At 36.8% G+C, this 22808-nt stretch overlaps 1 protein-coding gene across 1 annotated transcript in view; it reads left to right on the top strand.

The window, feature by feature from the left end:
• Positions 1-22808, top strand: part of KCNH5 (potassium voltage-gated channel subfamily H member 5) — a 343028-nt gene that overhangs the window by 172296 nt on the left and 147924 nt on the right. The window contains exon 8 of the mRNA XM_019009338.4: positions 19964-20163. Coding sequence (XP_018864883.1) covers positions 19964-20163 — 200 coding nt within the window. The remainder of the gene's footprint in view (positions 1-19963; positions 20164-22808) is intronic.

The following is a 22808-nucleotide window of genomic DNA, read 5'->3' as shown; positions in this document are numbered from 1 at the left end:
TTTGACCAAGCAATCCCATTACTGGGTATATACCAAAAGGATTATAAATCATTCTACTATAAAGACACATGCACACACGTATGTTTATTGCAGCACTGTTCACAATAACAAAGACTTGGAACCAAACCAAATGCCCATCAGTGATAGACTGGGTAAAGAAAATGTGGCACGTATACATCATGGAATACTATGCAGCCATAAAAAAGGATGAGTTCATGTCCTTTGCAGAGACATGGATGAAGCTGGAAACCATCATTCTCAGCAAAATAACACAGGAACAGAAAACCAAACACTGCATGTTCTCGCTCTTAAGTAGGAGTTGAACAATGAGAACACATGGACACAGGGAGGGGAACATCACACACCAGGGCCTGTCAGCGGGTAGGGGGATAGGGGAGGGATAACATGTAGATAACAGGTTGATGGGTGCAGCAAATCACTATGGCACGTGTATACCTGTGTAACAAACCTGCACGTTCAGCACATATGTCCCAGAACTTAAAGTATAATAAAAATAAAATAAAATTAAAAAATTTTAAAAGCACAATGTGATAATGGCTCAGAAACAGAATGATCATGAGACCATAAAGAAAATCCAGAAACAGACCAAAGATAAATATGAATTAAATGAAAGTAATGGCAAAAAAAGCAATTACTTTTGCACCAACCTAATAGGTTTGCATCTTTTGTTACCTAACTTATTACCTACTTGCCATTTGGCCTATTGCCTTGGAGAATTTGTGAATTGAGTAAAATTGTTGAATGTCTGCAGCATGTCAGACACTGTAGTAGAGACCTGAGGGCACAGGAGAGGAATCCCACTGGGACTGGGCAAGTTCCTGGTGGGAAGAATGTGGAAGGCTTGAGTAAATCCTCAGGGAAGCTGCAGGATAGACTAGCTACCACATGACATCAGATAAAGTGCCTTCCAGGCATAGAGGGTCAGGATTTACCCCCTCACTCAATGATTGATTTGTTCATTCTGCATTGATTGCACCAAGTCCTGGGAATATTATATTCAATTTGACAGAGAACAGCCGGATCTCAACGAGTTTACATTCTGGAGAGAGCGTCAGGTTATACAGACAACAAGCATATTCACAATCCAATGTCAGGTAGGGGTAAGTGTTGTGAAGAAAAATAAAGCAGGTTATGTGTATGGCATAAGGGGGTTTCTGCTTTAGATGGTGACATTTAGGAGACCTGAATGAAGTTAAGGTGGGAACCATGTAAGCGTGTTCTATGTGTCAGGAGCAGAAAATGCATAGCTCCTGCAGCAGGAGGGTGCCAAGTGGGCACAGGAATCCATGGGGCCAGTGCCTGGTGAGGAGGAAGAGAGGGTTAGAGATGAATTTGGAGATGAAGATTGTGCAGCCTTTGGTTTTATTCTACTTGTGATAAGAGCCCCTGGAAACTTTTCAGCAGGTCAGTGACATGATCTGATGTTATTTTGAAGTAATGTACTAGCTGCTGTGTTGAGAATATATTGTAAAGATCAAAATAAAGAACTAGTTAGGAGGCTATTGTAGAGGTATAGGGAAGAGATGGGTTGAGCATGGATGGTAGCTGTGGATTTAGTTAAGAATTGGTCATAATTATGATTTTTTGGAAAAACATTAGCAAATGTTAAAAACTGCATAGTGTATAAGAAGCCAGTGGTTAAATGTTTGTGGAGCTTGAGTTTTGGGGTGTGAAGTATCAGAAGATGAAGGTAGAGATTAAACCTGTGGGTGTTAGGAAGCCATTGTAGGAGATTCAGAAGGGGAGTGACATGAGCAGATTTGTATTTTAGCCAATCCGCCTGACTGCACTGAACCTTGGTGCGGCAGAGGCTATTTTTACTTATCACGTATCTATGTGCTTCTCTACCTTTTCCAGCCTCCCATGCTGTGGGTTGGGGCCACATGACTGGGCTCTGCCAGTGAGAGGTGGGAGGAAGGGTTCTGTGTGGCCCTCTGATCCTCTCCTCTTTGCTGGTAACCATGGGGAGATGAATAAGTTGCAGGTGGAAGCAAGCAGTATCCCATTTGGGGCATCACTCCTGGGTAAATGGTAGATCCACATTTACCCTATAGAACTATAAGTAAAAGTTGGTTACTGTTAAACTACTGAGTTGCAGGAGGCTTTGTTTCCCTAGGAAACCTTAATATTACTCAGTTCTTACTATCAGGACATGATTGTTTGCAAGAGTATCAATTAGGAGGCTGTTCCAGTAATTTAGCTGAGAGAGGAGTACCTAGACCAGGGCTGTGGTAATGTGGATGAGGAGAAGTGACCAATTTCTGATCTGTAAATGGAAAGGAATGCCCCTCCCATATTTGTCAGAAGGATTAAATGGGAACTTGAAAGCACCTGTAAAGTGAAAGCTGGGAAACTTAGCTGGCGTATTTCTTCTTCTTCATATTGTTAATGACAGCTGTCAGCCTCAGTCATGCAACCTCTTCATGTAAATGTTCAGTTTTAACCTACTGTCAGGTTATGTAGTACCTGACAGGAGCCCTGAAGATCTTTTTCATCACATGCTTATTATAGTTGACATTTCTGCCACAATGATGTGCCCGGTAGAATGAACTTGATATGGCTTTATTCCATACATGTCAAGCCTTGGCAGTAATGATTTATTGAAAAGGTGAACATTTGGTACCAAGTGTTGCTAGAAAAGAATAAAACTTAGTAATGTGGTAGACAGTAAGAGAAGAGATTCAGTAATGTGTCTTACAGTCTTTCATAGGATACAGTGTTTCATGGGGTACACAGTCTTGAAAATTAGAAAGGTGGGGATAATTTTATCAAGTCAAAACTTACACTCTTTGAAACCTATTAAATCAGTGCCATTTTTGTGAACCTTGCAGGTTTTTATTGATTCCATTCATCATAAGCAATTAACTAAGGTTGCTTTTCGGCCAGCTTCTAATGAATAGGCTGAAGATAGAAACATTCTATAGGCACAACACTCAAAGTTTCTCCAAATCCCAGTTCCTAGGAAGTATAATAAGTAGAGTAATATATTCTGCTTCTTAGGTTTCCAGATGATGGAGTTTTCCTGTCTTCATATGTCATCACATGGATTTGTTCTAGTTAGATGACGATGATGATTGTCAAGTATATGATAATCAATTGATGATTGCTCTTTAAAAAATCCAATCTTGTTTTACAATGGATGGAATATTGTCTTTAAAATAAGTCAGTGAAGTACCCCATCATATATAAAATAACTTGCAGTGCTTGCTTACCAACAATTAACTTTACATCAGTTAATCTATTGCTCTAAGCAATGCACAAGGTAGCTCTAGGAAATACACAATTCATCGAAAATATGTTTTCTTGTCTTCAATACATTTGCACTTTATGTAGGGGAGTCAAAAGTACACAACTGAAGGGATTTGAAAAAAAGAATTAGAAAGGAACCAGTCGACATAAACGAAGAGAGTACAGACTGAATATGCAGAGTGCCAAGACAGCGCAGACAGCCCCCAGGCCCTCCAGGTCTGCAAGAATGTAGCTGTGTTAGAGTCCTCTGACTTAAGTTTAGCCACTCTGTCCTGTGATTCTTCCTCATTTCTATTGGTTTACTTATTTCTCTCTTCATCTGCTATACCTGTGCGATTCCAGATTATCTTCATTTCTTTCCTCATGGAGATGGCGACCAATCTGGTAGCTTGTTTACCTGTCTTCAGTCTCTTTCCCACTCCAGTCCAACTTGTCTAAAACTTCAAGAATAAGCTTTTTTTTTTTTTTTTTAAATAACATTTTACCCTTATTCACCAGACACTGACTTAAGACTCAATTAAAAAAATTCTGCTTTAAGACCCACGGAACATAGTGGCAGGGAATACAGAGAGTCTGTGTCTAAACCCAACAAGCCTTGTAAAGAAAACATCAAGCCCTGCCAACTCACGTAGACTGTCCTTCACCTTGCTCTCTGTCACTACCTAGGCTATTTTTTTGGTGAAATTGAAGTTGGGCCTTACCACCTAGCACTCCTACTCTTGCTTTTCTTGTAGGTAGGCATGGCCTTTCATGGCTAGTTCCATCTCGTTTTCAGTCTGTGACACTGGTTGGTGTAGTAAACACCTGTTTTTAGATTTGCTAAAATAGGCTCCTCTGTTGCTGCCTGTATTAGCCTCCTGGGATTGTGGCAACAGCCTCTCATGTGCCCCAATGCCAGGACCTGCTCCTTCCTGCCTACTGCAGGATTGTAAAACAGTTTTCCATGGTGATCTGCAAAATATTCATAGATTTTTAATGAACAAAAAAGGTTCTAAAAACAAACAAGCATGAAAAATGGTGTCTTACTGCAAAGCCTCTCAGAGCTTTTGATATGCTAATATGCATTGTGACATGCTAATGTGAATTGGGACTCTCCAAGAGGAAGAATTAATATGCAACATTAATGAAACTTATTTGATCCAGAAACTACTTCTTTAGATAAACATCTGTTACCATCACAGAGAATTACAGTGTTCCAAGAGAGTACAGTTTGCAAATTTTGGACTGCTCCATCAAATAAAATTCCTTCCACCTTGACCAACTCATCTTTTCTTCTTTGGGCATACTTGGTTCAGCTCAGTCATACACTTGGCAAAATTCACTATCCATTTTAAAGCCTCAGGTCAGCTTAGTCTGTGTACAGTCCCAGCAAGAAAAGAAAACAGTGGTTTCAGGTTCTAGAGCTGTGTTTTTATACTTTATGTTCATTCAGATGAATGTGAAAACCAATTTGGAGAAGAGTGATATTCTCCAAATTGGAAATTGACCTAATTGCTCTTTACAGAGAATTATAGTTTCTACTTTTCTGAAAAATATAAGTACCTATTCTTTATCTAAAAATTATTCAGGGTTATTGTAAAATAATCAATTAATACAGAAAAGTCTTTACACTTTTTAAAAAATTTGCTTCTTTAAAGCAAAAGAACCCCACAAATCCTATTGCTCAAAAGTAACAACGTTAACATTTTGTAAGCATCCCCTTAGTCATGTTTCTAGGAATTTTGCCTCTTGGTCATGTACAGATGGTATTATAACAGAGAATAGAAGTAAGGAGAACAATTAGGAAAGCATTATGGTAACCTATGGAATGATAAGGCCATACTTTGGGATGTAAATAGAAAGGAGGCCATGAGTGTAAGAGGTAATTGTATACTCAAGAGGTGCCCGTAAATCATTCACCCTCACATTCAGATACATATAAAAAAGTATACATACAAATTAAGTAAATTTTTAGACAAAAATATGCCATTAATCTTTTCAGATCTGTTCCTAGAGATCCCCATCATTGCCTTAATGGCTGCCTGGTTTACAATTGTATTAAGGTGCCAATGTTTGTGTCACCTAATCTTCATTTTGAAACATTTTACTGTTTTTCTTATATAGCATATAAAATTTCAGTGAATATTTTTATGTATTATTTTTATAATACCATAGTATAGTCTCTAAGAAATGAAATACTTGCACTAAATGGTAAACCCATTTGAACTTTTAATCTATACTTGGTAGAGGCATCTCTTCTTGATTAATTTCTGAGGAAGTCTTTATATACTATGGCTTATAATATATTTTTCATAAACTGCCAGGTTTCAACAATTGATGTTCCCAGGTTTTAATATTCTTGGAAGAGATTAGGAGATAATTTTCACCTTGTGATTACCCATAGCCTTGTGATTTCATCCCTCTTAATGGTTTGTTTTTTGTCTTCCATCTCTTCAGACTGGCATGTCAGAGTACTTTAAAAGTATTCTGAGTCATATTTAAACTGGGATGGTGGTTCTTGTGCACTTGCTGTTTACTTTGCTACACAAGGAGAATATTTAAGTTTAATTCCATTTGTATCTTTGATGTAAATATAGGATAGTTACGTGTCCAGAACTATGCTGTCAATTATAGAGAGATGTAAGGACCTCATTAGATTTATAGAAGATATGTCAACACACGTTAAAGACTATAAAGCAAGATGAATGATTAATATTTTAAACAGTGGTATGTTGCTAGGTTCTGTAGAAGAATAGAAGGAAAAATTTCTTGACCCGGGATAACCAGAAGAGGTTTCATGAAGAAAATAATAGGCCCTGAAGAGTGTCTGGGACTTAGGAAGGATGGAGCAAAACGGAGGGCTTTCATGGGAGAAAGATGCATCGGTTGTTTATTGCTGTCTAAGAAATGACTCCAAAGTGACCTAAATCCACACCCATTCATCATTTCTCATGATCCTCTGGGTTGACTGAGCAATTGGTTCTTCTGCTCATTTAGCTTGGGTTTCCTCAGGCAGCTACATTTAGCTGATGCATTAGTTGGGAGCTAGGTTCAGTGGGGACTACAAGAATAACTAGACTTCGCTATTCTTGCTCTCTTGTTGTCCCTCAGTACAACCCAGACTTCAGGGTGATGATTTCAAGGCAGCATCCTAAGAGAGTAAAGGCAAAAACTTCAAGTCTTCTGAAGGTCTAGCTCTGGAAGTTGCATAATCTCATCTCTGCCAACATCCTATTGGTCAAAGGAATTTACAAATCTAGGGAAGACTCGAGGAAATAGATTCCATCTTTTAGTGGGAGAAGCAGTAAAGTCTTACCACGAAGGGATTTGCATACCGAGAGAGGAAAAATCTGTGGTAATGTTTTTAAATCCACCGCAAGGGAACTGTATGAACAAAGATTTAGAAGCAATAATGAATTTTTTTGAGAGTCAGCCAGAAGACATGTTATGACATGATTTCTCAGAAGTAATGAGAAGCTCCTGGCTATTCCATAGGGATCATTCTCAGGACCCCAAACTGTTTAGGTTATTGGCAGTGCCAGCCACTTCAGTCTTTGGATCTCGGATCAATCTTACTGTATTTTAACAAAATTTCAGTATTATTTTAAGTATTATCCTAATGCTTCCATATTTAAGTAAGCATAATAGTAACACTAACTTTATAGATATATAGAAAAAGTGATGTAAGTTATATTCTGTATTTGTTGCTTCTTTTACATGCTGGTGCTTATGATTGGAGAAACAGCTTGCAGGTATCACCACGGAAAAGCAAAGATTCCTGGGTCATTCAAATGTGTTTCTAGTACAAAATAAACAGAGAAGAGCCATAAATAAAAGAAATTCAGTTTTTCATCATAGTAAGAGAGGACTTGTTGTATTTTCTTATTCCTTTTTTTTTCTTCTGTAGCTGATAAAGCTAGACTTATAAATAGGTAAGGTAATCTTTGCATTTTATAAATTCAAGGTCATAGGAAAATCTCTGTATCGAAATAATGGATTGCTACATAGCTGAACTCTTATCATTGTAGTTTTCTTATTTTGTGTTTTAAAGTTGTTTTTTAAAGATGCAATCAAAGAATTTACAAATATCCTGAAAGATACATCTCATGCTATTATCAATCATCCGATCAGATCATAATTATACCACGTGTGTGTGTGTGTGTGTGTGTGTGTAAATGGAGATGGTGGGGGGAAATGTACCTTTTCCTAACTTAAGATAGGAAAAAAATAGAAACAAAATAGAAGCGACAAAGACATGTGTCATCAGCTACATAATTTGTGAAGTATGTTATACTTTCAGTTGTTCCTTGAATCTATAAAAATAGCAGTTTTCCAGCCTGGGAACCATAGCAAGACCCTGTCTGTACAAAAAAATGAGCCAGGTGTGTTGGCACATATCTGTGATCCCAGCTACTCTGGAAGCTAAGGTGGGAGGATTGCTTGAGCCTGAGAGGTCAAGGCTGCAGTGAGCTGTGATTACGTCACTGCACTCCAGCCTGGGTGACAGAGTGAGAGACTCTGTCTCAAAAAAAAAAAAAAAAAAATCAATTTTTAGAGATAGAAAATAAAAGCAAACCAAAATTTCAGTGGCAAAATAAGTCAGTCCTACTATCTTTTCCAAGTTGGTGTTCTGCTCCTTGAGAACATAAAGTTGTGTGTTGGTGTTGACCCTTGTCCAGCTTTGCATCTCTTAACACAAACCTATCTGATTTCTCCTTAGTCACTTGTATTCAGCTGAAGTTTTAGTCTTTGTAACTATAGATTTTGAAAAATCATGTCACAAAAAAGACTTCATTTTCCTTCTGGGAACCTCTGAGTGACTGTGCATCATCAGCAGTCTCTGGCTGTGTTTCTTGTAAAACCTCCCTCACTTTCTTTCTTCCTCTGCTTCTTTCCAAGCTGGGTTTAAAATTTCTGAGAAACATGGAGAAGTGACGAGTGTTCCAAGGTTGTCATAGATAGCATTACACTCACTTGAGATTGTGGCTCAGTGCCTAAGACAGCTCCCCTCCAGAGAATCTTTCAGTGACTAAATTAGCCTTTGTATTAGATGGGCAACTGCACCAACTAGGAGGGTGTGATGCCTTAAGCAATGGGGTAGGTCCTGTGAGAAGGGGGCTTGGAGTGATGGTAGCAAGTAAGAAGTTGGGAAAAGATGGGCACTAAGAGGTAGCTGGGGGCTTCTAAAGATAGCATAGAGTTTTACTCTCTGGTTGTCTATGGTGGCCTGACAGTTGATACATTTAGGAACTATTGTTTGATCCATAATAAATGAGTCTGAAGTGGTGAGTTCAGTATTCCCTGAACATCTACTATTATTCCTGTTTCAGAGGGATTTTTCTATATTGCCCAGATAGTTTTTAATCAAAGTTACAAAAAAATCTGTAGCTGTGTAAGCAAGGCAAGTGTACTAATTTTATTAGAAGCTAAGTGAGTTTTGCTGGATTAGAGAGAATAAAGAAAATGAATTTACTTAGTGACTGAGCAGATCCAATGGTGCTTGAGGTGTCAGTGGTAGATAGGGATGCTGTTTGGAGCCTTTGGCAGGCCCCCATAGATGAATCACAGTGGAGGCCTCTAGGATTTTGGAGCAAGGCCCTGCTGTCTTCTGCAGATAACTACTCTCCTTTTGAGAGACAGCTCTTAGCCTGTTACTGGGCTTTGGTGGAAACTGAACATTTGACTATGGGTAATCAAGTCACTCTGCAACCTAAACTGTCTATCATGAACTGAGTGCTTTCTGACCTATCTAGTCATAAAGTGGGTCATGCACAGCAGCATTCTGTCATCAAATGGAAGTGATATATATGTGATCCGACTCAAGCAAGTCTTGAAGGCATAAGTAAGTTACATGAAGAAGTGTCTCAAATGCCCATGGTCTCCATTCCTGCCACCCTGCCTTCTCTCCCCCAGCCTGCACCAGTGGCCTCATGGGGAGTTCCCTATGATCAGTTTACAAAGGAAGAGAAGACTAGGGCCTGATTCACAGATGGTTCTGCATGATATGCAGGTATCACCCGAAAGTGGACAGCTGTAGCACTACAGCCCCTTTCTAGGACCTCCCTGAAGGACAGCAGTGAAGGGAAATCTTCCCAGTGGGCAGAACTTCAAGCAGGCCACCTGGTTATGCACTTTGCATGGAAGGAGAAATGGCCAGATGTGTGATTATGTACTGACTCATGGACTGTAGCCAGTGGTTTGGCTGGATGGTCAGGGACTTGAAAGAAGCATGTTTGGAAAATTGGTGACAAAGAAATTTGGGGAAGAGATATGTGGATGGACTTCTTTGAGTGGTCAAAAACTGTGAAGATATTTGTATCTCATGTGAGTGCTTACCAACAGGTGACTTCAGCAGGAGAAGACTTTAATAATCAAGTGGATAGGATGACGTTGTGTGGACACCCCTTGGCCTCTTTCCCCAGCCACTCCTGTCATCGCCCATGAACAAAGTGGCCATGGTGGCAGGGATGGAGGTTATGCATGGGCTCAGCAACATGGACTTCCACTCAGCAAGGCTGATCTGGCTACGGCCACTGCTGAGTGTCCGATTTGCCAGCAACAGAGACCAACACTGAGCCCTTGATATGGCACCATTACTCTGGGTAATCAGCCAGCTACCTGGTGGCAGTTTGATTGTATTGGACCTCTTCCATCATGGAAGGGGCAGAGGTTTGTCCTCACTGGAATAGACACTTACTCCGGGTATAGGTTTGCCTATCCTGCATGCAATGCTTCTGCCAAAACTACCATCCGTGGACTCATGGAATGCCTTATCCTCCATCATGGTATTCCATACAGCATTGCCTCTGACCAAGGCACTCCCTTTACAGCTAAAGAAGTGTGGCAGTGGGCTCATGTTCATGGAATTCACTGGTCTTACCATATTCCCCATCATCCTGAAGCAGCTGGATGAATAGAATGGTGGAATGGTCTTTTGAAGTCAGAATTACAATGCCAATTAAGGGATAATACTTTGCAGGTCTTGGCCAGAGTTCTCCAGAAGGCCATGTATGCTCTGAATCAGCATCCAATATATGGTATTGTTTCTCCCATAGCCAAGATTCATGGGTCTAGTAATTAAGGGGTGGAAGTGGAAGTGGCACCATTCACCATCACCCCTAGGGATCCACTAGCAAAATTTTCACTTCCTGTTCCTGCGATATTATATTCTGCTGACCCTAGAGGTCTTGGTTCCAGAGGGAGGAACCAGGAGACACAACAAAGATTCCGTTAAACTGGAAGTTAAGATTGCCGCCTGGACACTTTGGGCTCTTCCTACCTTTAAGTCAATAGGCTAAGAAGGGAGATACAGTGTTGGCTTGGGTGATTGTCCCACACTTTCAAGATGAAATTAGTTTACTACTCCCCAGTGGAGGTAAGGAAGAGTATGCATGGCATACAGGAGATCCATTAGGGCATCTCTTAGTATTACCATGCCCTGTGATTAAGGTCAATGGGAAACTACAACAACCCAAACCAGGCAGGACTACAAATGACTCAGACTCTTCAGGAATGAAGGTTTGGGTCACTCCACCAGGAAAAAAACACGACCTGCTGAAGTGCTTGCTGAAGGCAAAAGGAATACAGAATGGGTAGTAGAAGGTAGTCATCAATACCAGCTACTACCATCTGACCAGCTGCAGAAATGAGGGCTGTAATTGTCATCAGTATTTCCTCCTTTTGTGAAAAACGTGTTTGTGCACGTATATACTTGTACTAAGAAAATATCTTCATTTTATTTCCTTTTTTTTTCTTTATCATGTTGACTTCATATCAGCATTTAAGTATTGTTTACTTTAATAGTATTTGGGTTGGGGATTGGTGTGTTTCTGGTTGTACAAAGGATAGCTGTATTATGTTAGGTGTAATTATGACTTTATTATTGTCTTTATTTGAAGATTATGATCTCAGGAGATGTATATGGGTTCAAGTTGACAAGGGGTGGACTTGTGATGGGTAATAATGAGTGTCACCTTGATTAGATTGAAGGATGCAAAGTATTGATCCTGGGTATGTCTGTGAGGGTGTTGCCAAAGGAGTTTAACATTTGAGTCAGTGGACTCGGAAGGGTAGACCCACCCTTAATCTGGGTGGGCACCATCTAATCAGCTGCCAGTGCAGCTAGAATATAAAACAGGCAGAAAAACATAAAAAGATTAGACTGGCCTAGCCTCCCAGCCTGCATCTTTCTCCCATGATGGATGCTTCCTGCCATTGAACATCAGACTCCAAGTTCTTCAGTTTTGGGACTCAGGTTGGCTCTTCTTGCTCCTCAGTTTGCAGATGGCCTATTGTGGGACCTTATGATCATGTGAGTTAACACTTAATAAACTCCCCTTTATATATTAAGATTAATATTAAGTGAAGATATATCCTATTAGTTCTGTCCCTCTAGAGAACCCTGACTAATACACTTAGCTTAAAAGAGAATAACTATCATAGAAGGATAAAGTGGAGATCAAGCCATCTGAATACTTTGATTCTTTGTTTTTACTGTTATGTTAATTTCTTATAATTTTTTCAAGTAAACAATCTTCCCACATCTTTCCCTTCATTCCTCTTCCTCTCTCCATTTCTTCCATCTTTGTTACATTAGTAATTGATTAATGCAGGTTTGCGATTAACTTCCTAAAGTTAAGTGATTCTTTAGGGCATATAGGAAATAATATCAATAGTCATTGCCATGTAATTATTGAGGCTATTTTGACAAAGTCAGTTATGGTAATCACAGGATCAGCTCTAAGATAGGTGACATCTATCCAATATTATACTAAAATTTGGTAAGTTCCAAAAGTGATCCTGCTGTGTCCTAACTAATTTTACTAGTTGACAGTTCATTCAAATAGTGATTCAGTCAACTCACTGTATCACTTGGAATTTCCCTTTCCAAATTCCAACATCTCTTAGAGGGAAAATGCGTCAAATAGTTTTCAGTATTTAACACTTAAAGTTATTGATGAGACCAGTTTCTAACAAAACAGTTGGCACAGCCCAGATACTAGATGGAATGGGGTGTAGATTTAGTGAAGATTGGAAAATAGAAATTGCCTGGCTCGTAGCAGATGCATAGAGGGTGCCTACATATATGGGTCACTGCAAAAGAGCATCCAGCAAAGCCAGGAGCCATTATGAGAGAGATGGAAGGAGAGCAACTTGGAAACTGGAAGTTTCTGAAGATCAGCTTCTCCACTTTGTGCTAAGGCCAACTGGAGCCATTTCAAATGTTTTAACAAGCTGCGTGCTACACAGATGATCACAGATTGCTGGAACATTTTCCTTCCACATCATAAATGTCATTATTAAAGGTGAACTTTAGTGAATAGAAATAAAAGTAGAAAATGATGGTTGGATCACCTATGAGGCCTTAAGCATTACTGCCAATGCATTATCATATCAATAGTTTAAACTGCTTAGTCTAAGGCCAATATCACTTGGCAAGATTTATAAAAGGAAGATAGTTAGGAAAAGTTAGTATTGGTTATCATTATGGAGGGGCACAAAATATAATATCTAAGAAGGAAAAATTACTAATAAGTAGATGGAGAGATGCAGCTTGACCTAATGAGCAAATGAAATAACTGGACCACATTTTTTCAGAGACCTGAATATCACTATTTGATCTCTTATCGTGAGAAATTCATAAGAGTGAAGGCCAGGTTACAGTTAATTAGCTTAACATGATTTTTCTTTGACTCTACAAATTGTTTAACCCTGAGAAATAAACTATATTGTTTATATGCTTAGATTTGCTATATGAATTTTTATAAACTATAAAAAGAGAAAGATTCATCTTCTTTCAAATAATATAATTTGGGAGAATTAAGGATGAATAGTTTTCTATAGGGAGGAGTGGATACTACTGGAGGGTGGGGATTATGTCTGTCTTTTTTATCATTGTGTTCCCAGAGGTTGGTATAGTGGCTGGCATATAATAGGTGTCAAATAAATATCTACTAAACTCAACAATGCTTGAATGAATAGTGATGTCTGTGATAAGTTATAACATTGTTCAGTCTTTTGACCTGTCTCTTTTTGATAACATTGTGTATTCTTTCATGTCTTTAATGTTCATATTATAAAAATAAAAGGCATTTTTCCATTTTAAAATATAAAACTATATTACATATTAAAAATCGTTTTTCAGAATATTCTCTTGGGCTGTGATGTGTGTCATAAAGGACTCACTACCCTCCTCCTCCAGGACCCCTGCCCAATTGAGAACCACTCTGTGTTATTAACGTTAAATTGATGATAGTTACATAACTAATCACATTTAGTGGCTTAAGAAAAGAATAATTATTTATTTTATTCATGAATCTACAATTTGCACAGGGCTATGAGGGTATGACTTATTTCAAGTTCATGTAGTATCAGCTAGGATGGCTTCAATGGTCCTGAAAACTACTTAATTGACTCAGCCACATGGCTGGTAGGCTGATGTTCTCAAGCTGTATCCTGCACATAAAATCACAGACTGATGGAACATTTTGTTTTATTTCTTAAGTATCATTATTAAATATCATGAATATGAAAAGAAAAAAAGGAATGGTCGAACCACCTACATAGTCGTAAGTGTTAACCAGAAATGTATACTCACATCAATATTGTAAATTGCTCAGCTACGGCCAGTGCTTAGCTGGCAGTTCAGCCAAAGCTGTTGGCCAGGGGCCTTTATTCCTCTCTATGTGGGCCTCTCCAGAAAAATGCTTGGGCTTCCTCACAGCATGAAAACTAGATTCCAAGAGCAGGTGTTTCAATAGTGAGGAATTAGAAGTTTCTAGTTTTGTAAGGCCTCTGGGCCTAGACATTGGCACAAAATCATGGTCAAAATATTCTAGTGGTCAAAGAGTCATAGGGTATGCCTACATTCAAGGGATCAGAATATAGACCTTGCCTCTCAATGGAAGAGTTCTCAAAGAATTTGTGACCCCTTCCATTGAGAGGCAAGGTCTATATTCCATCTTTTGTGTGTCATAATTATCTTCAAAATAATCCTTTTGTGGTGAATAAGAAAAATATAAGACTTTCTATGTAAGGCATTTGCTGGTATGTATGCCAGATTTACTAAGACCTTAAGTATGATTAGCTTGCACAATTAGCAGTTATCTGAAGTCTGTAAGTCTGCAGGAGAGCATATAAAAAGACCCTTATGAAATTGTCACAAATTAACCTAATTATTACTATTAACAGTAAAGTACATGGATTGACTATATGATGTCTTCATTCAAAAGGTAAAATAATGTAAGGGGTCTCTACAAAACTGACAAAACTGGCCAGACCATGGGAATTCATGTTCAATGAATGACAATGGAACTTCCAATTTATTTTTACCTTAATATGGTTAGGACATGAATAACCTTAGCCTTTAAATGTTTCACTCCCCTACCTGCCTTAACAGTTTATATTCCTTCTATATATTTGTAACACTGGTAGTGAGATTTTGATGTGAAAATAAAATGTTTCTGAAAAACTGTTTTTTAGTTTTTGGTCTGTGAATTTACAGGAAAAAAATATTTGAACACTTGCCATGTTCTAGGAACTGGTCTATATTGGGAAAATACAGCAGTGAGCCAAAAGGACCAGGCCCACACCTGCCCTCTTGGAATTTGCATTCCTAGGGGAAAAGATGGATAATAAATAAATAAATAAATAAATAACTAATATAAGTTAAAGTAGTGATAAATAAAATAAAGAATGATAAAGCATAGTAAGGAGGTGGATAGTGATAGTGAGGGAAGAGGATGTTTAGACAGCATGGTCAGGGAAGGCCTCAGTGATGAATGAGGGTTGTTTTTTTTTTTTTTTGACAGTCTCGCTCTGTCGCCCAGACTGGAGTGCAGTGGTGCTCTCGGCTCACTGCAACCTCCACCTCCCGGGTTCAAGCGATTCTCCTGCCTCAGCCTCCTAAGTAGCTGGGATATCAGGTGTGCACCACCATGCCCAGCTAATTTTTGTATTTTTAGTAGAGATGGGGTTTCACCATGTTGGTGAGGCTGGTATTGAACTCCTGACCTTGTGATCGCTTGCCTTGGCCTCCCAAAATGCTGAGATTACAGGCATGAGCCACTGCACCCAGCCGATGAGTCAGGTTTTGAGCAGAGACCTGAATGAGGAGCGGAAACAGACCAAGTGAGGATCATGCAGAAGAGTGTTCAAGGAACAGCTAGTAAAGGGGCCCTGAAGAATGAGTTAGTTTAGGTTGTTTGATCAGCATCAAGATGTATACTGAAGCAGAGGGAATGAAGAGAAGACTGATAGGAGTGATGGCCAGTGGAAGAGGCAGTGCTATGATTATATGTGGCCAAGATCATATATATATATGATATATATATGATAGATATATGATATGTATATGATATGTATATGATATGTATATGATATGTATATGATATGTATATGATATGTATATGATATGTATATGATGTATATGATATGTATATGATGTATATATGATATATATGATATGTATATGTATATGATATATATGATATGTATATGATATGTATATGATGTATATGATATGTATATGATGTATATGATATGTATATGATGTATATATGATATATATGATATGTATATGTATATGATATATATGATATGTATATGATATGTATATGATATATATCATATATATGATATATATCATATATATGATATATATCATATAATGATATATATATGATATATATATGATATATATATGATATATATATGATATATATGATATATATATGATATATATGATATATATATGATATATATGATATATATATGATATATATGATATATATATCAGATATATATGATATATATATCAGATATATATGATATATATATGATATATATATGATATATATATCAGATATATATGATATATATATCAGATATATATGATATATATATCATATATATGATATATATATCATATATATGATATATATATGATATATATATGATATATATATGATATATATATGATATATATGATATATATATGATATATATATGATATATATATGATATATATGATATATATATGATATATATGATATATATATGATATATATATATGATATATATATGATATATATATATGATATATATATGATATATATATATGATATATATATATGATTATTCTTTTTGTTGGGGAAATGATTTTGTGGTGATGATGATGCATAGCATTTCTGGATACCTAGTCGCTACTAGACTCTTTTTTTATACTGTTTTATATGCGTTATCTCATTTAGCACAACCCTTTTGTGAAGATTCCAGTGTAATTTTAAAGTTCTAAATGAGGACATAGAGGCCAACGGAGGTTTAGTAATTGGTCCAAAGACACGCACTCTTAAGAGACTGCAAGGATGCTGGTAGAGGTAGTGAGAAGTGATTGAACTGAAGCTATACGTTGAAGGTAAAGCCAACAGGAATTGTTGATGGATCAGATATAGGAGATCAATCAAAGAATGGATTGAAGAATAACTTTGAGGTTTTTGATCTGAGCAACTAGGTATGGCTTTGCTGTTTGCAGAGGTGAAAAGTGCATTTGGCTGTTGGAGAGAGGGTGCTGTAGACTGAGTTCCTTCTTGGATGTGTTAGATCCAAATAATGATTAGACATCCAGGAAGTTAGGTGTGTCTGTAATATGGGAGGGAGGTATTATTTTGAGAATTAGCAGTTTAGAGGGAGCTTCTACTGAGATCAGTTTCCCTCATTATTGTGTGTCATGCTCCAAGGCCTCTCTCATTAAAGATGTGCCCATTTGTTTGGGCAGTGCTGTTGTTGCTTGCTGGAGTATCATACATGCTGTCACATTATCTCTTTTGAAATGTATTCCAGACTCAAGAATAAGGAAGAAGTGATTTCTTTTTTTAAAAATGTATGTAAATGACATGAATCTATATATGTGATAAAATTTTATAAAACTATACACCGAAGAAACAAGTGCATACGAAAAAAAGAAAAACGGGCCAAAAAAAAGAAAAAGCTCTCTAGTTTGGTTAATTGTACTGTGCCATGATCAGTTTCCTGGTTTTGATATATTACTATAATTGTGTAGGATGTCATCCTTGTGAGAAGCTGCATGTGGGCAATGCAAGCTTTCTGCACTATTTCTGCGACTTCTTTTGAGTCTAAAATTATTTCAAAATAAAATTACAAAAATGTAAACATACAATTGAATCTCCAACTTTAAATTATTATCTTGTTTAGTCTTATCTGATGTAGGGACCCTACATTCACATGAAAATGAGAAGCAGTGAGGGATAAAGAGCAGTTGGTTCATGGGTACAAAAATACAAGTAAGATCCAGGTTCAGCAGCACAATAGGGCAACTATGGGTAATAATAATTGATTGTAAATTGCATAAGAACTGGAAGAGTGGAATTGGAATGTTCCTAACACAAAGAAATGATAACCAATTACCCTGATTTGATCATTATACATTATATGCTTATATCAAGATATCATTGTACCTCATAAATATGTATAAGTATTATGTGTTCATAAAATAATGAAAATGAAAAATGAACAAAATGGATATTTTTATAATATGCCAAACTTAATGGGATGTTGATAATTCTTCACTTATTAGTGCTGCAAACTTTTAATACATTAGCAGGTTCTTCATATTTTATCTTAAACTTTTATATGAGCAGAATATATTTTGTGTATACATTTAATGTACCCTAAAAGATGAAATGTGTCGTAATTTGTTAAACTAGAAGGCAGTAATAAGACATTTGGCAAATGTAGCATATCGCAAGCATCTTAGAGAGCCAAACAAGTTAAACATGTCAAAATAATAGGTAGTTCTGTGACATTTATTGAAAATTTATGATAGCTGAGCACTACTAAAAATCATAATTGCAGCATTATTTCATTAACCCCTAAAAACTCATTATTTTAAAAATGTACATTTTTCTTATTTCTCTTTTCTGAAAATGTAAAATTCCATATTTGTTAGATGATTCTACTATCATTAATTTGTTAACCTTATTTCTGTTTGTTTTTCTTAATAGCAACAATGGTGGAATAGAGATGTTAAGTCTGTGATTACCTTTAGTTTTTTTTTTTAGGAAAGAACTCTATATCTTTTAATAAACTTAATAATTCTTTATAGAATCAAGATCTCAGGATACTATAACCACAATCCTAGTAAACTCTTCATTTCAACATGGAAAACTGATACATTAAAGATAAACACATTTATTTTGAAGTATTAAAATAAATATATGCACACAGGACGTTGAAAGACTGACAAAATGATAATTTTTTTGTTTTTAAATATGAATATTCAAAGGTATAAAGACTCACTTGGGAAATGTCAACACTGTATTCCTTCTACACAGGTCTAACAAAATATCATCTGTCTTAAAAAATTGTCCTGCCCTGGCATCAAATAATAGCAGAAAAACTGACTAAATTTTTATAAAATAATAGCTTTCTGTTGTGAAATTGTAATTTGTTATACTCAGAGGAGAACAGCTCTTCTTGAAGAAAACAAATAATTTTCTAATAGCGGTATATTAAAGATCTTAAGTTGCTTCACTAGCTTGATTTTATACCACTTCCATCAAATGGGATTTGGCTGATGAAACTGCAAAGTGAAACAGCCTATATTTTGTTTAGAGCCATTTTTCAAATGCTTGGAGGATGTAGGATGGAAATTATCGTTGCCTGTGAGTCTACTTACTTGTGAAATGCTTATGAAATGCCTGTGTACTGAACATTAAGGTGAATAAAGTACTGCCCCCTTTTCAAAAAAGCTTCCAGTTAACAAGAGAGTGAAACCAGAGGGGCAGGGAAGTTGCGGGTAGTGTGCTATTGAAGATTGGAAGTTTGTTCAGTTTAGGCTGAACTGTACCCTAAATAAGCTTTTGTAGGATCCTGTCAGCATTACTAGCCTGACTAGGTCTGGAGAAAGAAGAGTTGGTGAATTATGGATTGAGGAGGAGGGAGCAGTTGGGGCTTTGAAATACCCTATACCACCTGTAGTCCCCTGTAGATGAATGACAATTGTCAGTGGGCTAACTTTACATTTAATTAAAATGATGGAATAAAAAAAATCACTGGAATAATTACATGAATTTAATAACTGGAATTTCTCGGCATTGCCAAAGTTTTATTTTGGCTAAAAACTCCAAACCTCTTTATCTTCAGAACCTTCTAAACATGAAGCACATTAATTTGTCTCCACTCCCTAAATTTCTGATGTTCTGTCAAAAATATTTATAACCAGGGAGGTATTCCAAAGATTGGAAGGAGCAGGCAGTGAGAAAGAGCATATGTTTCTAAACTGGATCATCAATCCCTGAAAAATTTAAATTGATTAGGCTTCATTCAGGAGGACAAAGTGGAGGATAACTTTAATCTACTAACAAATAGAATTTCTTAGGCTAAATTATAACGTTGGATCATCTGATTCTTCAGAAAATTATAACTTTGGATCATCTGAGTCTTCAGAAAAGATGACTCTTACGTTTTGTCATGTTGACTAGAGCTGTGCATGCTCATAAAGTCATGTTTCTCCTACTGCAGGTAATGTTTTCTGAGTGAATACCAGGTGTCAGGCAGTCTTCTCAGAGTTCAACATGTATTTACCCCCTACAAGTTTATAAGGATGTCTCTGTCAAATTATTCATTGATTTAGCAAATATTTGTATTTTTTTCACATGAGATATTTGTTTTATTTTTATCATTTCTTCTCTTTCAGCTCTTCTTTATGCAACTATTTTTGGAAATGTTACAACAATTTTCCAGCAAATGTATGCCAACACCAACCGATACCATGAGATGCTGAATAATGTACGGGACTTCCTAAAACTCTATCAGGTCCCAAAAGGCCTTAGTGAGCGAGTCATGGATTATATTGTCTCAACATGGTCCATGTCAAAAGGCATTGATACAGAAAAGGTATGGGTTATTATTGTTATTATTTAGTTTCTATTTTAGTAGGATCTGCAGATGCATTAAGCTTTTCCAGTCACGTATTGCTTGTGTAATTGCTTCGTAACTGTTATTCTGTATTTGTAAGTGATGTATCAGTCAATCAGTCATATTTATTAAGTGCTTAGAAGGTGCAAAGCACTGAACCATTAATCATCAATTAGTACCAGTCATCACATTCAATTTAGAAAATTCAGTTCGTGAAAATAACTCATTATTCTATTTCCCCAAAACAGTCTTATTACCTCTCACAGTAATTTGTTGCTTTCCTCTAAAACTCAGAGTGCTGCCATTTTTCCTGCTAGAATTTATTCTTGATTTTCCCTTTGCCTTTTTTGCTCATTTAAAAATTAGAAAGAGACTTCCTGGCTATAAATTTAAAATGTATGTGTCTTCTATGCTGTCCTCCACTTAAATTTCTCCCGTCTCATATGTTTTATAAAGAACTTATAATTCTTTATTTTCCACTTTACCTTACACACATCTATAAAATAGATATCTCCCTCTCCAATCATCTGGTATCTCTAATCTCTTCCTTGCCTTTTCATGGAGCTGATTTTAATTTTTCTCATGTATCTCATATTTGGAGCAAAGAAGAACTCAAGATCCTCCTTAAAATAAATAAAACCAAATTTTAAAAAATCCTCACTTCCTACACCCAGCTGATTCACATCAAATACAGAAGATGAAAAATAAAGCTTGTACACAGAGTTTTAGAGGAAACCAGTCTTGAGCTATTTTACTTTATAAACATCATTGGAGACTATTCTTTTTAGGTACTGATTTTTGACACGTGATAATTAGATGGCATCATACTTTCCTGGCCATTTCCCACAATTTTTTTTCTTGTTCTTTTAACCTTGTGAGGTTGACTTATGGTTTTTCTTTAAGACCTGCTCAAAAAGCATCTTTCAATGTCAAAGGGAAAAAGCAAATGAGCAAAGTAGATGTTTAGTTAGGAGAATTTCATGAAGCAACATGTAAGTAAGTTGTTTTAAGCCAGGGCAGGTGTTGTTAGGAATAGGTTGAGTGGAGGCATAGGGAATGGGCGAGGAACGTAGGAGTTGAGGGAGAGAAGCCTTCAGAGGGAGTGCAGGTGAGATACTTGGGGGCAGCTATGTGGAGGAATGGTAAAAGGGGGTGAGATTTACTCCTTTTTCAATATTTTACAAGATACAGTATAAATTATCCAGTTGAATGGCCCCTTGAAGTAGTACGCATGAAAACAGAAGGGAGAAAGCAAACTACATTTCTATGGAATTTGATTAATGTATATCTGAGCCAATATATGGTTAGTAGAGAGAGTATCCAAAGAAGAAACAGAATCTTCCTTGGAGTGAAGGTGAGAGTAACAGAATTTAAGTCATCAAAAGCAGGGTGTCTGTTGAAGTCCACATTAAATGAAACAGATCAAGAGGCAACCACCAGCCTCGTCAATCACTATCTCAGCAAGAAGCTTTCCTTTCCAGAAAATGCAATAGAGCCACATGGTAACTAATAAAAAATCAGTAAATGATGGAATAATGGCCTTTTACATATTTGAAAAGAGTCTGAGCCAGGGCCTCTGGCACAAATCTAGTACATGGCAGAGTTTTGAGTCCTTGCTCTCTATATTCTTGAATACTGAGTTATTCATGAATGGAGCCGAGTAGATTGTCTTCAAGCCTCCCCTTGAGGACATGCTTAACTGTCTGATTCAAGATGGAGTTAGGGTCTGATGCACTGGCATGTGGTGTGTCTCAAAGTGCGCATGCCATGTGGCAGGGAAAAATTTCTGGGTACCTACCATGGACTGCCTTAAATAATATTTTGTTTCCTTGTTCATTTGCAGTTAAAGAAAGGTACTTCTGATTAGCAAAGTAGCCAAGGAAAATGGAGTAATAGAACAAATATGGGGAGACTAATATTAAAAGTGAAATAAAAATTTAATTTCAACGAAAAGATTTTTTAAGGGGATATTTTAAGATATCAAAATTGATTAGCATTTGGATAAGAAAAAATCATGGATGTGGCTTTTAATTGAGTGAGGAATCCTTAAAGTTGTTTTTGACTAATAGGAGAAGCATATTTAAATAACTGTGACAAATATAAACGTTTCCTTGTTCATATATGAAACATACTCTATGCTTGTATTAATTTATCCCAGTCTATTAAGAAAATCCCTACCCAGATGCATAAGTTCTAGGTTAACAGCACTGAAAGAAAGAGAAGGAAGGAAAGACATCTGCCAAATTCTGGGCTTAGAAAGGGGGTGTAGGGATTTCTAGTATTGCATCATCAAAGAGACTGAATTTAAAAATGATTCTTAGATTACACACCATATGCTATACTAAACAAGAGGAAAACAAAAACTGTCATTCAGCTCTCTGGTTTTGTAAAGAACCTGACAACTAGAGCAGAAGACTCCTATGCCTGTTAGGCATTCAGCTATTTAACAAATAAATTATATATAATATATATATATTATATATAAAAATATTTTATTTTAAAATACAATAATAAAGATACAATACAGGGCCGGGCACGGTGGCTCACGCCTGTAATCCCAGCACTTTGGGAGGCCGAGGTGGGCGGATCACGAGGTCAGGAGATTGAGACCATCCTGGCTAACA

Source organism: Gorilla gorilla, chromosome 15 (assembly GCF_029281585.2).
Source record: "Gorilla gorilla gorilla isolate KB3781 chromosome 15, NHGRI_mGorGor1-v2.1_pri, whole genome shotgun sequence".
Classification (NCBI taxonomy): Eukaryota; Metazoa; Chordata; class Mammalia; order Primates; family Hominidae; genus Gorilla; species Gorilla gorilla.
This window is presented reverse-complemented; position numbering and strand designations above follow the sequence as displayed.